This window comes from Nyctibius grandis, chromosome 4 (genome assembly GCF_013368605.1).
Source record: "Nyctibius grandis isolate bNycGra1 chromosome 4, bNycGra1.pri, whole genome shotgun sequence".
In the NCBI taxonomy this organism is placed as follows: Eukaryota; Metazoa; Chordata; class Aves; order Nyctibiiformes; family Nyctibiidae; genus Nyctibius; species Nyctibius grandis.
The window spans coordinates 66,681,599-66,695,038 of NC_090661.1; the positions used below are offsets into that span (position 1 = coordinate 66,681,599).

General features: G+C 43.7%; 1 protein-coding gene across 1 annotated transcript in view; it reads right to left on the bottom strand.

Annotated features, from left to right (window-relative positions):
- Positions 1–249: 249 nt before the first annotated feature.
- Positions 250–13,440, bottom strand: part of SYT16 (synaptotagmin 16) — a 42,589-nt gene continuing 29,398 nt past the window's right edge. Inside the window, exons 4-5 of the mRNA XM_068399513.1 lie at positions 12,670–12,859; positions 250–563 (exon numbers count right to left, since the gene is read on the bottom strand). Of these exons, the coding sequence (XP_068255614.1) occupies positions 250–563; positions 12,670–12,859 (504 nt within the window). The remainder of the gene's footprint in view (positions 564–12,669; positions 12,860–13,440) is intronic.

Here is a 13,440-nt window from a genome sequence, read left to right on the forward strand (position 1 = left end):
CATTGCTTCTCCCTAGGGTTAGTTACTTGGATGTAGAAAATGCAGGACAACCTGGAAAGACAAGAACTAAACTTGCTTCCCAGGCCTTGCCACCTTTAATACCCATGACTGCTGACACTGAGAAGTCAGGTTGAAGTGTACGTGACCTGTTAGAGCACGGTGCTTTCCATGGGATAGCTATTTTCTGCTGAATGAGAACAAGGGAAGATAGCCCGTAGTCCCAGGACACACAGGTTGCCCTGGTAACCACTAGGACTCCAGTAGCGTGTGCCACCTGCAGATCTGTGTCCCCTTCGACTCCTTCATTTCCTGCCAATGACTTTGCTCTTCCTCTCCGCTGCTGTTCTGACCCATAGAAATCCAGCCGATCATCTCTTTGCGCTTCATGCTGCGTCTGTTGTATATGGAGATCATCAGTGTGACATCAGAGAGCTGGAAGAGGGCAACCTGGAAGATGAAAGTTTCCTTGTAGACGGGGTTGGGCTGGCCTCGACGGATGGAGGTCTTGCAGCGAGATATCTCCTGGCCCACAGAGTTGAGCAGGCAGAGCTTTCCATACGTGTCTAGGACAAAAAAGAGGAAATAACGTGTTTGGCAGAGGTGACAGACTAAATGAAAGCCCCAAAACAAGGTCAAAAAACACCCAAAAAAACCTCCAAGTAGAGCAGCTTTGCCTGCAGTGAAAAACAGATGAGGGCTGGACTGCTCTCCCTAGTAAAATCCATGGGATGAGAAGCAGCAGGTGAAAGCACCTCTTGGATTTCCTCATATTCAGCTGTGGAGAAGAAAGGAAGGAAACTGATGTGTGTTTCAGCCCTGCTCTCTTGGAAAGAGCAGGAAATCTGCTTCTCAAGCCTAGCAAGCCTGACTAAGACTAACAGAAACTATAAGCATCTCTATGGATTCTCCACATCAAATGGTATGTCCGCACCTTCCCTTCCTCTCCCTCACAAGCAAGCTTTGTTGGAGCTGTCTTACCAGGACCTCCCTTGGCTGCACTTGTCTCTCCACCACTTTCCTTTGGAATAATGCCTCTATGACCTATTACTTGAGATAGCAAACAAAAAAGGTCCTGAAAAAGAGGGAAAGGAAACCTGCATACACAGTGAAAAGATTTGTTCTCGCATGATAGTTTCAAGGCTTTTTCCAAATTCTCATCTTACTTTGTTGATAGACTCAAGGTGAATTTTATTTACTATTTAGGTCAATACAAGGAGTAAAAATGCCTAGTAGATACAGGGAAAGGATGGTCCAAGCCAGTGTTTCTGTAAACTCACCCTTAAAACTCTTGCTGCCTCCTGTATTAATCAGTTCACTTCTGTTATGTGGTCGCTAATACTGTGGTCTCAGGCAGAGCTCTGTGGTCCCAATGCTCCATAGACCCAGCTCAGTGTAGCTTTTCACCTCGCTCTGCATGTGATGGTAACAGATCACCTGCCTAGAAAAGTCCCCTCCTAACCCCTTCATAATCTGTGCCTGGGTTTCTGCAAGTGAGTAGTATTTCAGAGTGTGATGAAGATAGGAAATAAATAACAAGCCTCCGTCCCTTGTCTACAGCATGTCTATCCTCTTCTGTTCCCATTTGATGTGCTATTTTACGCGCTTATCTACTGAGCAACACAAGGTGTGAAATTACACTTCAGGTGTGAAAACACTTCTGTGTCTCCAAAGCAAGGCTCTCCGCTCCTCTCAAACTGTTCCAACTGAAAAAGCTGTCAGGAGACTGACAATCGAGGAGCAAATTGTGAGCCTGCACAGCTGTACAGCTATCGAGTTACTGCAGGGAAAGTTCAGCCCAATCATTAGCTGGGGGTGCCAGTTTGGCTCCCAGCATAACACTGGAGATGACGTAGATCTTGCCAACAAAGACCTACTTGTTAGACAGAAAAGCAGAGCTCTGACATGAAATCGTTTCCTGATTGTATCTGTGTCCTGGTTTGGCCTAAACCAGGCCGATTTTCCTTTCAGTGATTTTTACTTTCAGCTAAGTCTCCTTTAAGTAACTGCATTTTCTGAAACTAACTGCATGTTTTTGCAGACAGTGTCTGCTTCCAGGACTGATAACGCTCGAAGTTTGTAGTTATCACTGAGGCACCGGTAGGGATGTTGTGCAGAAAGGCTCTTGCTGTACTTATTCTTGAGAGAAACCAAGGTCACTGCTGAATTCCTCATTGCTTACGAGTGAAGAGCCGAAGGGGGGTCGCAGCTGCAGTGGGGAGCAGACAGGGCAGGTGACCCAAAATTGACCAACGAGGGTATTCCATCCCATACACGTCATTCTCGGTATAAAGTGGGGGGATCACGAGGGTCTCGCTCTCTTTCTGCTATGGCCGGTGTCCAGGGAGGACTCCGTCTGTTTTCCTGCTGCCCCCGATCCCGATCCGTGCGTTCCTGAATCCAGCTCTCGACCATCGCTAGGCCCAGGCTGGGCCTTCCCGGAGCCTGCCCTGCAGTGCCGGTGGTGACGTGGCTGACTTCAGGGGAGCTCAATCTTGGTTTTGTATATATATTTGTATATATTTGATTATTTTTATTATTATTATTATACCTTTTTTTTTTCATTATTATAGTTTATTAAAACTGTTTTAATTTTCCAACCCAGAAGTCTCTCTCCCTTTTCCCTTTCCCTTTCCCTCTGGGGGGAGGGGGGGGGATAACAGAGGGCATCTGCCGCAGGTTTAATTGCCAGCCCAGCTTTAAACCTTCCTGGGAAGGAAAGAACTGCTTTATCAAGACATAGACTAATTCCCATAGTAATATTCAAGGTTGGTGGTGCTGAGAGACTGAAATCTGTAACAACTTCAGACCCATCAGAAATACAAAGCCCAAGAGAGGACTCTCTCTTCTAGCTTGACTCAATGTGAAACCATGCAAGATAAATACCAGACACAATCTCTTGCAGTACTTGTAGAGATGTCACTTTGCTTTGCAGTGACAAACCATAACATGCACTGAAGTATTCCTCGTGTAGAAGTCCTGGTTGCTGGTCTGAGGCTGCAGGGAACTCCCTGGAAATAAAAATAAGTGGGGGGTAGGGGTTTTATTGATTTTTTTTTTTTTTTTAATGTATTCACCCTTTTGTTTTTTTGAGGAGGGGTTTTAAAACAGTTGAAAATCTCTGTATTTAAAAATCAGCCTGGCAAATAAGTAGCTAGTTTGTACAATTCTCTGTTCAAATTTTAAAATTTTTCTTTCTTTCAAATTGAAAGCTTACATTTTCTACAAAATTTCAGTGAGTTTTCCAAACTAATCCCATTTACAGGCAGAAAGCTGAAGGGGCTTGTTTCTGCTGACACGCAAGACAGATGAGTGCTGAGACCCAGGAATTCATGGAGATGAGACTCTCTATTTGCTCCTGGCCCAATACCTCCACTAAAGCAAGCGCCACAGCTAAAACACCTCAAAGGATGCTGTTTCAGGATGTCCCAGTTAACCTCCCAGGCAATGAATGGATTAGTTTCTTGCAGTCATAAACTCTAGGATGTCACATCCCTGACTGAGGCCTCAGCTTTTGCACCTAAGGAGTAATATAGCTGGCTTTAAAGAAAACGGAGCATCGTACCACCAGTGACAAACCCAACAGAGATCAATGTCAGAAAATTAGACTTTTTCTTTAATACACATCAGATCTGCAACATAATTTGCGCCAAGGCCCTGTCTATACTGTACCAAGGTCGGTGGGGATTCTGGAGGTATCATCTGGATCAGGCAAGAATGTGCAGGCTGGAAGGAGACAGCGCTCAGGGCAGAGCTAGTACTAGGTGCCCTATTCAACCCCATGTGAACACAGGCACAAAACCAGCGCAAGTGACAACTAAATCAGGCTGCTAATTCTTCTCAAACTTATTCCTCTGGGTGTATTTTACCAGCCAAAAGAATCAAGCTTGCCTGAACAGAAATAAAAGAGTAGGTGTGGATAATATATTTAGTACCTGAAATTTGCTTTGCAGAGCTGGTATGTATGAGGCTGAGCTGTTATCCTGCTTCACTAACTACATTTTTAAGATTGTGGTTTGCCCTTACTGCATTGTGCTCCTTGCAGCGTCTTTTTAGGCATCTCATCAGGAAACACTTCCTAGTTCTCCTTGTGGTCCAGTGTGGTCCTCTGAGATGGAAAGCTCTCCCCTTCGGTTGGCTTTGCCAAAGAAAATCCATCCCTGGCTACACAGTGAAATTAGTGGAACTACAGCAAGGATGAACTTGAAAATTTACTGAGGAATGTATGTGTGAGAGCATCCATTCATTATGAAGGCAAACATTTTCCATCTAATTACATGCTCAGATTCAGTAATGGCCTCATTACTGTGGTATCTCAGCACTTTACTCTTTTCAGTGTATTTACTTTCATGCCACCTCTGTCAAGCACAAAAGTAGAAGAGAGATTAAGGCTTACATTCTTTAAAATGCCTAAGTGCTCACCTTCTATTTAGGCATCTATCTCACTGACACGAAGAAGAGCAAGACCTCTTAATATCTGGGAGTGTCTGAGACTGCAGCTTGCCCACAGTTACACAGAAGTTTGTGAAGAAGCATGAACAAAGTCTAATTTTGCCAAGACCAATTTTAGCACCGCATCCACCAGGCTCTCCTTTCCATATAGGCTTTGGAACAGAAGTTCTTGCTATGCATAATTTTTAACTCTAAACTCATCTTTCATCTCTGCTATGAGTGGATTGAATAATGTTCACGTATACATAAAATATCAACACCTCTGCATTCAATACCAGAGTGAAAAGCACTATATCAAGGAATGCTGCAAGAAGCCAGACACATTTTGGGCTGGCACTGCATAATCTTACTCCAGAGGTTTGGCCAAACCTCTCCTCATGCAGACTGCTCTGTCTCCACCAACACTGCCCCAGCCATAAAACACCTCTTGAGAGCTCATCTGCAAAGGCAATCAGTTTATCTGCAATTCTTCTAATGACCCATTTCTGTCATCATCCTTCTAAGGGAACTAACTGATAATGACAACTCAGGGGAATAATCAACCATAATTTATACGTTCCCATTTTTGGAGCAGGGACCATAGCATGCATTCTGCTTTTATTTACTCTAAGCTCCAGCATTATTAATAAAGCTGACCCATGAACAAAAACACTGCAATACAAAAGCATCTAACCTCCTGCTTGAATTTATATTTAGAAAGGAAATAAACAACCAAAGACTCCGGACTCCTTGGGTCTGTGGACTGCAGGGTACATCACAGTGCTGTACAGACCTTCCCACCCACGCTCCAGGCAAGCCAGCTCATTTCCAAAAGCAGTATAACCATGTCAGCATGCTGCAATCCAGACTAATAACACCCGCAGTAAAATAAAGCCTTGGGCCTAGAGCTTAACTTCACCCAGCTGGCATGCCCACACTCCTAGCCTACATAATAAAGGGCAACATTGCGTGGCAAAGCAGCCCCAGAGCTCAACTCTGTGCTACTCTGTACAGTGCAGATCAATGTGAGGTCTCAGTGTGAGACCCAGAAAACCGCTGCTCCGTTAGTCATGGCTTTACCTCTCCATTAAACTGGCAGTGGGGCAGGAATGCTCTGAACTTGGCTCACTGCAGCTGGATTGGGAAAAGAGCAGGGAGGAGAATGTGACCCAAGCCTTTGTTCCCAAACCTACATCGTGAAAGTCTGGATTAGGCCAGAGGTAGCTTGTGGCCTATACTATAAATCATACCAGAGCTGAGAGCTGCCTGCTATGTTGCTGAGGAGCCAACTTTCCTTCCCCTATTCCACCGAGTCTCTCTTGCTCAGGTCCCCTCTCCCACATCTGTTAGCGATCACGAATGGGAGAGGCTGGGACCTGGCAGCCTTCACGACATGCGAGCCATCAGAGAACAGACCAGCAGCACCTTTAATTTAAAATGCAGCAGAAAGGAGTGCACTGCTCCCTGGAAGCACTGTTTGGCCTCAGGGGAGGAAACTGCCAGCATCAATGTCTTGTTTCATGGAAGGAGATGGGCTGCAGAGGGGCAGGAGACGAGGGCTCCCTGGAAGCAATGCCCTGGTCTCTCCAGAAGGAAGGCTGCTTCCAGAGAGTCTCTGAGCTCAGTTCCTTGGTGAACCCTCCTTTGCTGCCACAGTGCCCCATGTCCACGCCATTTTACAGTGCCAGCCCTCACCTGGGACACGTGTCGGGCTGTGGAGCCAGCTTACCACCTCCCTGAACTCTCCAGCCCTGAGGAGATGCAGCTTTAGTCTGGGCTTACACAGCAAAAGCATAACACAGACACCTCTCCAGATGCACAAGGTGACTATCTTCTAGTAAGGGCATTTCAACACTTCCCACAGCATACACCGGGCTTCATGCACTGCTGCTGCCTCAGAGAGGGGGTGGGAACTTTAACCGAGAGTGCATCAGAAAGCATGAACGCACACCTTCTCAGCAACGGCAAGACGAAAGGATGCTTAGGCTTGGCTTTTGTCACCCCCAGCAGTGGTGCCCACAGGCATGGCTTTATTATACAGCCTGTCATCAGATCTCCTGCAAACACTACTCTGTAGAGTCAATGCAGTTTTGCACTAAACATTCAGCTCCAACTGAAATTTGGAATTAGGAGAGTTCTACCCTGGAGGCAATGGCTTTGTCTTCTGCTTGCTTTGATAGGGGAAAAAAAATTTTTTTTTCTTGTTCACAGCTATGGGAGTGGCAGAGGCATCACCATCCATTCCACTTCAGATGCACTCCTTTGATTCAGAAATATCTTCATTTTTACACCCAGCAAGCGTAACATGGATTATACTTTTCATAGACCCGTTAGAAATATAAAACTATTTAAAACATTACTGGATAACCACACGCTACCACTGGATGTCTAATTATCATGGAACATCCCCCAAAAAGTCTCACAGTTGCTTCTTGAAAGTCCATTATCCTGTGAGTTGTTTTTCTGAGCCTAATCAGTCCCAGGTCTTACATGCGGTGGGAAGAGCTGTATCAAGCCAGTCCACCCACCCAACAGTACCCAATACCACATGGCTTAGTAAGTCTATAAAAATATGGCAGATATGGCATATGCTGATTCTCTCCCAAATACTCTCCCAGTCTCCAGCGATTTGTGACTCAAGAGCTTCCTCAGTCAGAGGCAGAGTCTTCATATTTAATGGTCCTCAGTGGATTTCTCTTTGTGAACTTGTCCTGTGCTATACTGAACTCAAGTAAACTTCTAGCATCCATCCCATTCTGTAGTGAGGAACTCGACAGCGTAAGCGAAGAGCTGTCTCCTCCTCAGGACCTGCTGCCTCCTCGCTTCATTTTATGATCCTTTGGTTTTGTATCACGAAAGACAATGAATAACTGTTGCCAATTCACTTTCTCAACAACACTTATGATTTCATAGACCTCCGTGAAATCTTCCCCCATCTCCCTTCGTCGTAGCATCATAGGAGGTGCAGTCTATTCAGCTGCAGGTTGCTGGAAGCTTTCCCAGACCCCTTGTCTCACCACATCTTTCCAGTTCTGCCATACTCTATTTGAATAGAAGGAGCCAAAACTGTACACTGCTTTCATTACAGTGGTGACTGTATATTTACACTTAAATATCTATTTTTCATTTTGTCCTCTGTATATTTCTAACCTTTAATTTGTTTTTTTTTCACTACTACTGCTGATCCTTGAGTGGACATTTTCATGGAGCTATTTACTATAAAGCCTAATAGTTCACTCCCAAGTGAGTCCATCCAGATTAAGTTTGAATTCCACCCCTGCCCCCATGCAATACCTTACATTCATCCACACTTCATCTTCCACCTCACTGCCCAGCTGCTCATTACTGAGACATCCTTCTGGGACTCCCTGCAGCTGGCCTCATCTTTACTACTCTGAACAAAACTTTCTCAGCTGATCTTATTGTAAGTTTATTCAAGCTATATTTAAGGATGGGCATTGAAAAGATGCAGAAGGAGAGGTGGTCTTGTACAAGCTTACTGGGACTGACTGGCAAGTACTCAGCAGCAAGTAGCTGCCCAGCACCTCTACTGCTCCTTTAACCAAGTATAGATCCCCCTGGTACAGATCCCCCTTCTATTACTGATGAGATGGAAGCATGAATTACAAAGCGTTAGGAGCTCAACCAAGTTCTCTGTTCAGAGCAAGATACGCAGGTTAAAAGTTAATTTTTTTTATTCAGCTTCATGGTCTGATTGGGAGTAATTAAAGAAATTAACCTGTGCCTTAGTTCTCTAGGAATGAAACAGGGATAATAACTTTCCTTCCCTCACAAACAAGTTGACAAAATAAAATCCACTGATGGCATTCAAGCACTCTGATACCAGAGCAACAAATACTACATAAGGATCCTAATTTTTCTATGGGAGCATCTTCTGTACTTCTTGGCATTGTTATCTGTGGCTCAGATAGAGGTTTGTTTTCAGACAAGTCTTCACTCCAAGAATTTCTCCTGTTCCCAATATAAATCCTGATAGCTTGTTCTCTCCCTCCTGCCTTTTCCAGCATTAATGCTATTGTATTTGTTTAATGGGGTTAATACACTGCTGGTATAATAATGATCATGTACAGATGTAATTATTATGTGTGATTAATTCTGCAGCTGCTGAAAAGCTTGGAGGACTTTTCTTAGGTGAGGGAATATCTTTACAATAGTCCTTCTCAAATTGCACTACACACAGACGTAAACCCCAAAAGAAACACAGAAGGGGAAAGAACGAAGTAGGCTGGATTAGAGGAGGAAAAGCTGCACCCAGCAGTGTGTCTCTGTTGTGCATTTATACACCAGCTAGCACAAATGATTCCTGGTCCATCACTACAGTCCCAAGGTACTACTACCATGCACATAGTATGTTACTGGTTATAAATTTTTAAAGATGTGTCTGCCAGTGGTGTAGGCTTATCTTGTTACCCTTTTTATAATAAACATCCTTTAAACAAACACACTGGGTTTTGTTCTAAGAAGGTACAATACCGCAGACCAAAATATGAACCCCTACAAAATGCTAGCACAGGTTAATGATTTTTACAAGAACCAAAGAGAATGAGGTTCACAGCACATAAGCCATTAGCACTAAAATACCAAGGGTGTCCACATCTGACAAAACTGTAGATGCATTTCTGCACGAGGCTTTTTGGCACACACTGATAATTTACGGTCTGACGCTGCAGCCATACTCTTGAGTGCTCTTAAGTGCTCTGAGTGATAATGGATCTATTTGTGCGATCGGGGATTGTAGACTCAGGCCCATAACGCAGCATGTTCCCCAGAACAACACCTGGACGCTTACCCTTGACCAAACCACCCTTAAACCCCACATATGTGACCTGAAGAGAAGACACTGCCTGCAAGATTTAAGTCTCTGTAAACTGTCCAGCTGTTTTCTAATCCAGTCATTACCCATGTAAGCACCCATGACTTTGATATTTACCTGACTCAGTTTAAAGGTTTAAGTGAAGGAGAAGATGTGCCCAGGAAAAACTGAGACATGCACAATCTTCCTTTCCTTCGTCAGAAAACCATCTGTTTTAGCCTCTGCAGTCTTTAACACCTAAAATCACCAATGCCTCTGTCCAGTTCCTTCTTCTGCACACAGTGAAATCCCTGTGCAAGGATGCCAAGGAGGGAGCACACACACTGCAGGAGATGCTGAGCTCACCTATGCAGGACCGCAGGTGGCTGAGAAGAAGATCAAGGTTGGCAAAAAGCACAGCTGGAGAATTTCCTGTCATGCAAGACTCTCCTGTCATTCCCCATAACTGCAGCAGTCAGCAGCAGACAACACTAAAGCCACCGGGCTGCAACAGGACCCTATATGTGTCCTGTATAGGCTCTGTGCATGCAGGGCTGGGAATGGAGATGGATTCTGCCTATTTACTTCTCTAAATATTGCCATAAATGGCTGCCCTGAAGAGCAGTTTGGGCTTGGTATTTAAGTGTCCCAAAGCGCTATTGTATTTGAAATCCCCATAAATAAATCACTCCCTCTGAGCCTCAAACAACAGAACCACAGACAGGACGTATTTGAGAAAACACAAGGGCTATTTGCTCACCCTCCAGAAAGGGAGATAGCAGTTTTAGTTTTCACCTAGTGAAGGACTTATCGAGCATCTCATTCAGCCACCAGCGTGTTTCAGACAGTAACGATCGGACCTCACAGCACTCCTCTGCAGGGCCTGCAGGAGTTATTGGTGAAATGCTGCTCCCGCATCCGAGATAAGCACTGATTTTCTTCCTTCTTTTTAACTTCCTTCAATTTCTGCTTCACTGGGTTTTCCTTTTCTCACCCCACTAGTGGGAACTTTATAGGTGCAGAAGAAAAATGCAGAATGCAGAAGCAACTATGTGACTTGGAATAAAAGAAGCAGATTATGATAGGTTCAGAATTTGCCTGTAATCATTTATGAATTTCCATGTTTCACTTAAAAACTGATCTGACATTGAGAGATACTGGTCCAACAATGCTAAAGTTGATCTGGATACAGAAAAGATGCAAAGAAACAACTCAAGATAGCCTTAACAGTGAAGATGGAAGAACCATTATGAAACAATGTTAGGACTACTAGTTTGGGTGGCTGACAGAAGACTTTCACCAGCTTATCAAACAGATTAAACTAGGTTTATCTGAAGCCCTACAAACACAGAAATGGAAAATTCAGGCAGAATTTAAAATGAAAGGTCCTTCAAGGAACACGTCATATCCTGCTCCTGTTCTCGTCTCATCAACAAACACAAAATGCTTATCAGGTTTGAAGATGCCACCAACCAAGCTACTGCACTCCTGTGCGCCCACCAGCTAAAAAGCTGAATGGGATGTCTAATCAAGGCAGCTAAACTTTCCCATGCTGAAAGCTAACCTATGCACACATGGCTAATCTGCCAAACTCCATCCCACCAGAGGCCCAGAACAGACACAACTCCCTAGCACTCACAGACAACGAGTAATAGGTCTGCTCATCTTACTGCAACACACAGAGCTATACGACATGCACCCAGAATGACATTTGTTAGAAGAATACCAAAAAATGTCAGTAATTTGGTGATGATATTGCAGGGAGTAAGCTGGAAGGCAACTGAGTTCTATGCAGTGAAGACATTTCATCTATGGGAAAAGATTGGGCATTACAGATGCCTGACCCAGACAGATACAAGACAACTTGTGCAGGGCCTGATTTAAGAACAGAAGTGCTGCATAATCCACATCTCAGGCAGCTAAGAGACAAAACTCCAATACCACAGATAGATACATGAAAACATGCTAGAAAAAAATGCAGCAAATTAACTTGGACATACATTGGGACTACTTTAATTTCATTTCTAAGAATAAAACTTTAGGATGTATCTACACTGCTGCATATATAAACACAGGCGAGCTTGCTTGCTACAGCATGTGGTAAGATCCTTCTCTTAGTCTACCTTTGTTTTAAATTACTAAAAAGGTCCCAACTTGAAACCTTTTAATAAAACACGTACATGCAAACAAGAATATGTCTTTAAATAACTCACGTGGAGACCTACATTGTCACAGCTAACACAGGACTAGCTAGGGCTACACAGACTGGGGTCATATGTTTTACTGTTGTAAGGGCATGTTTTTAAGACATGCCCTTAATTCTCGAGGGACTGACTGATGACACAGATTATTTCTGTAACATACTGAAGTATAGTTTAGTGGAAACTTAAGTTTTCACGTCCATATACTGAAATATTAAACAAATATTTTGCTAGCTCTGGGCCAAAGAGCACAGCATCTTGCAAAAGCAATCTTAGCATTTTGCAAGCTGGAGATACTGTGTCAAATCCTGTGAATGCAAGGAACTGTCAAAGGTTATTACCTTTGACAGGCAGCCAACCACATCACAACAAGCAAACACACCAACAAACAAACAGAAAAATGTTATTTCACATTGCCATTAGTTGCTGGTTTCAGACAGGAGGCAAAATGACAATACGAGATGAATACAGCACTGCCATTCAAGCCTTGAACGAGGCACCCCAGCAGCAAAGCACATAACACCATGCACTATGGCTGCATGACCCCATCTATATCATGGACATTAGCACCGTCCACCCACTATCCTTCTCAAGGACTAACTACAGCTCAAGAACTAACTAAACCTACTGTAAGATAATTTCCATTTTTTCTTTGAGGTATTGGAGGAAGGAAGCTCAACTGTTGCAACTCAGAACGACTTCCAAATATTCTTTCTGCAGAAGATTTTCTTATGTGGCAGCTGAGAATTCAGCAGGATCCCCAAAGAGCCCAAAGCACCAGGTCACCTAGTGCTCAGCAGCACAGCAAGGGCATTAAACAAAGTACAGCCCTGGGAAACACTTAATGGCACTAGGCAGGGCCTCTGTACGTCACATGGTAACGTATAATCACTTGAAAAGCACTTCTTTCTTTTTATGGATCTGCTGAGAATTACTCTGTGCTTTGGGTATAATAGCACTTTTGTCATAATCAGATGTTGTAATGGTATATGCAATAAAAGAGACATTCAGGTATTACTGTCCTGTCAGCTGTGTCTTCATATGATTGCCTCCAATTACACTGTAAAATTTACCAGCACATGTATTTGAAATAACGCTTTTGATTTTCAATCAGATACTCTGCAAGGAAACCCAGCTCAGAAATGACATAATTGAATATCTTGGGGAAGAAAATAAAAAGCAAATTTTGACTCACTGATGTTATTTAATAGCAGTGGAAGTACTTACCAGGTGGCCTATTAATTGCGAGGTTTCGGAAATGACTGCCTTTGATCATCTCCACTGACAGCCGCCCCGTAGTGGCATTGTACGACAATCCCACGAGCAGCTCTGGCACCCCTCCATGCGACAGGGACTGTGTTGAAGAAGTGCTATCACTGTGAGAGATTGCTGACAGACTAAGCTGAGAGTCTGCACTCTGCAGGGAAAGAGCACTGAAAGTTTCATCAGGACATTCACCGCCACCCTCCCTTCATTTATATCTTGTAGCCTTATTTAGTAAGATCTCTCTTAAGAAATGACAATGACTAAGAATGAACTATGATGGGGCACCAGAAGAATCAGAGCATCACTTTTACAAAAACACATCTCTCAACTTTCTCTTTAAAGATGAGGAACTCTGCATAATGTGTTATCACTAGTGTAAATCAAAGCCTTTGAGATAAGCATACATCCTACTCCATCAAATGCACAGTAAATCTCCTTGACAATGACTTTTGGATGAAACGTATTTTGCAGTTTGGGTTTTTTTGGTCATGTACTGTGTATTTTCTTACTTTCTTTCCTTGCTACCGTGATGCTCTCTCTACCTCCTCTTCACCCGGAGTACGATGTTTTATTCATTTTGTGTGCACAACCTCTGACTGAGTTTTTTGTAGACAATGAATCACGACAGAGCTCATCTACACAAATTGATTGGCATAGCCAGAGCTGGATACAACTGTGATGTGCATGGAAGACTATGAAGCAGCACAGCTAGCTCCTCCTCACATGACCCAC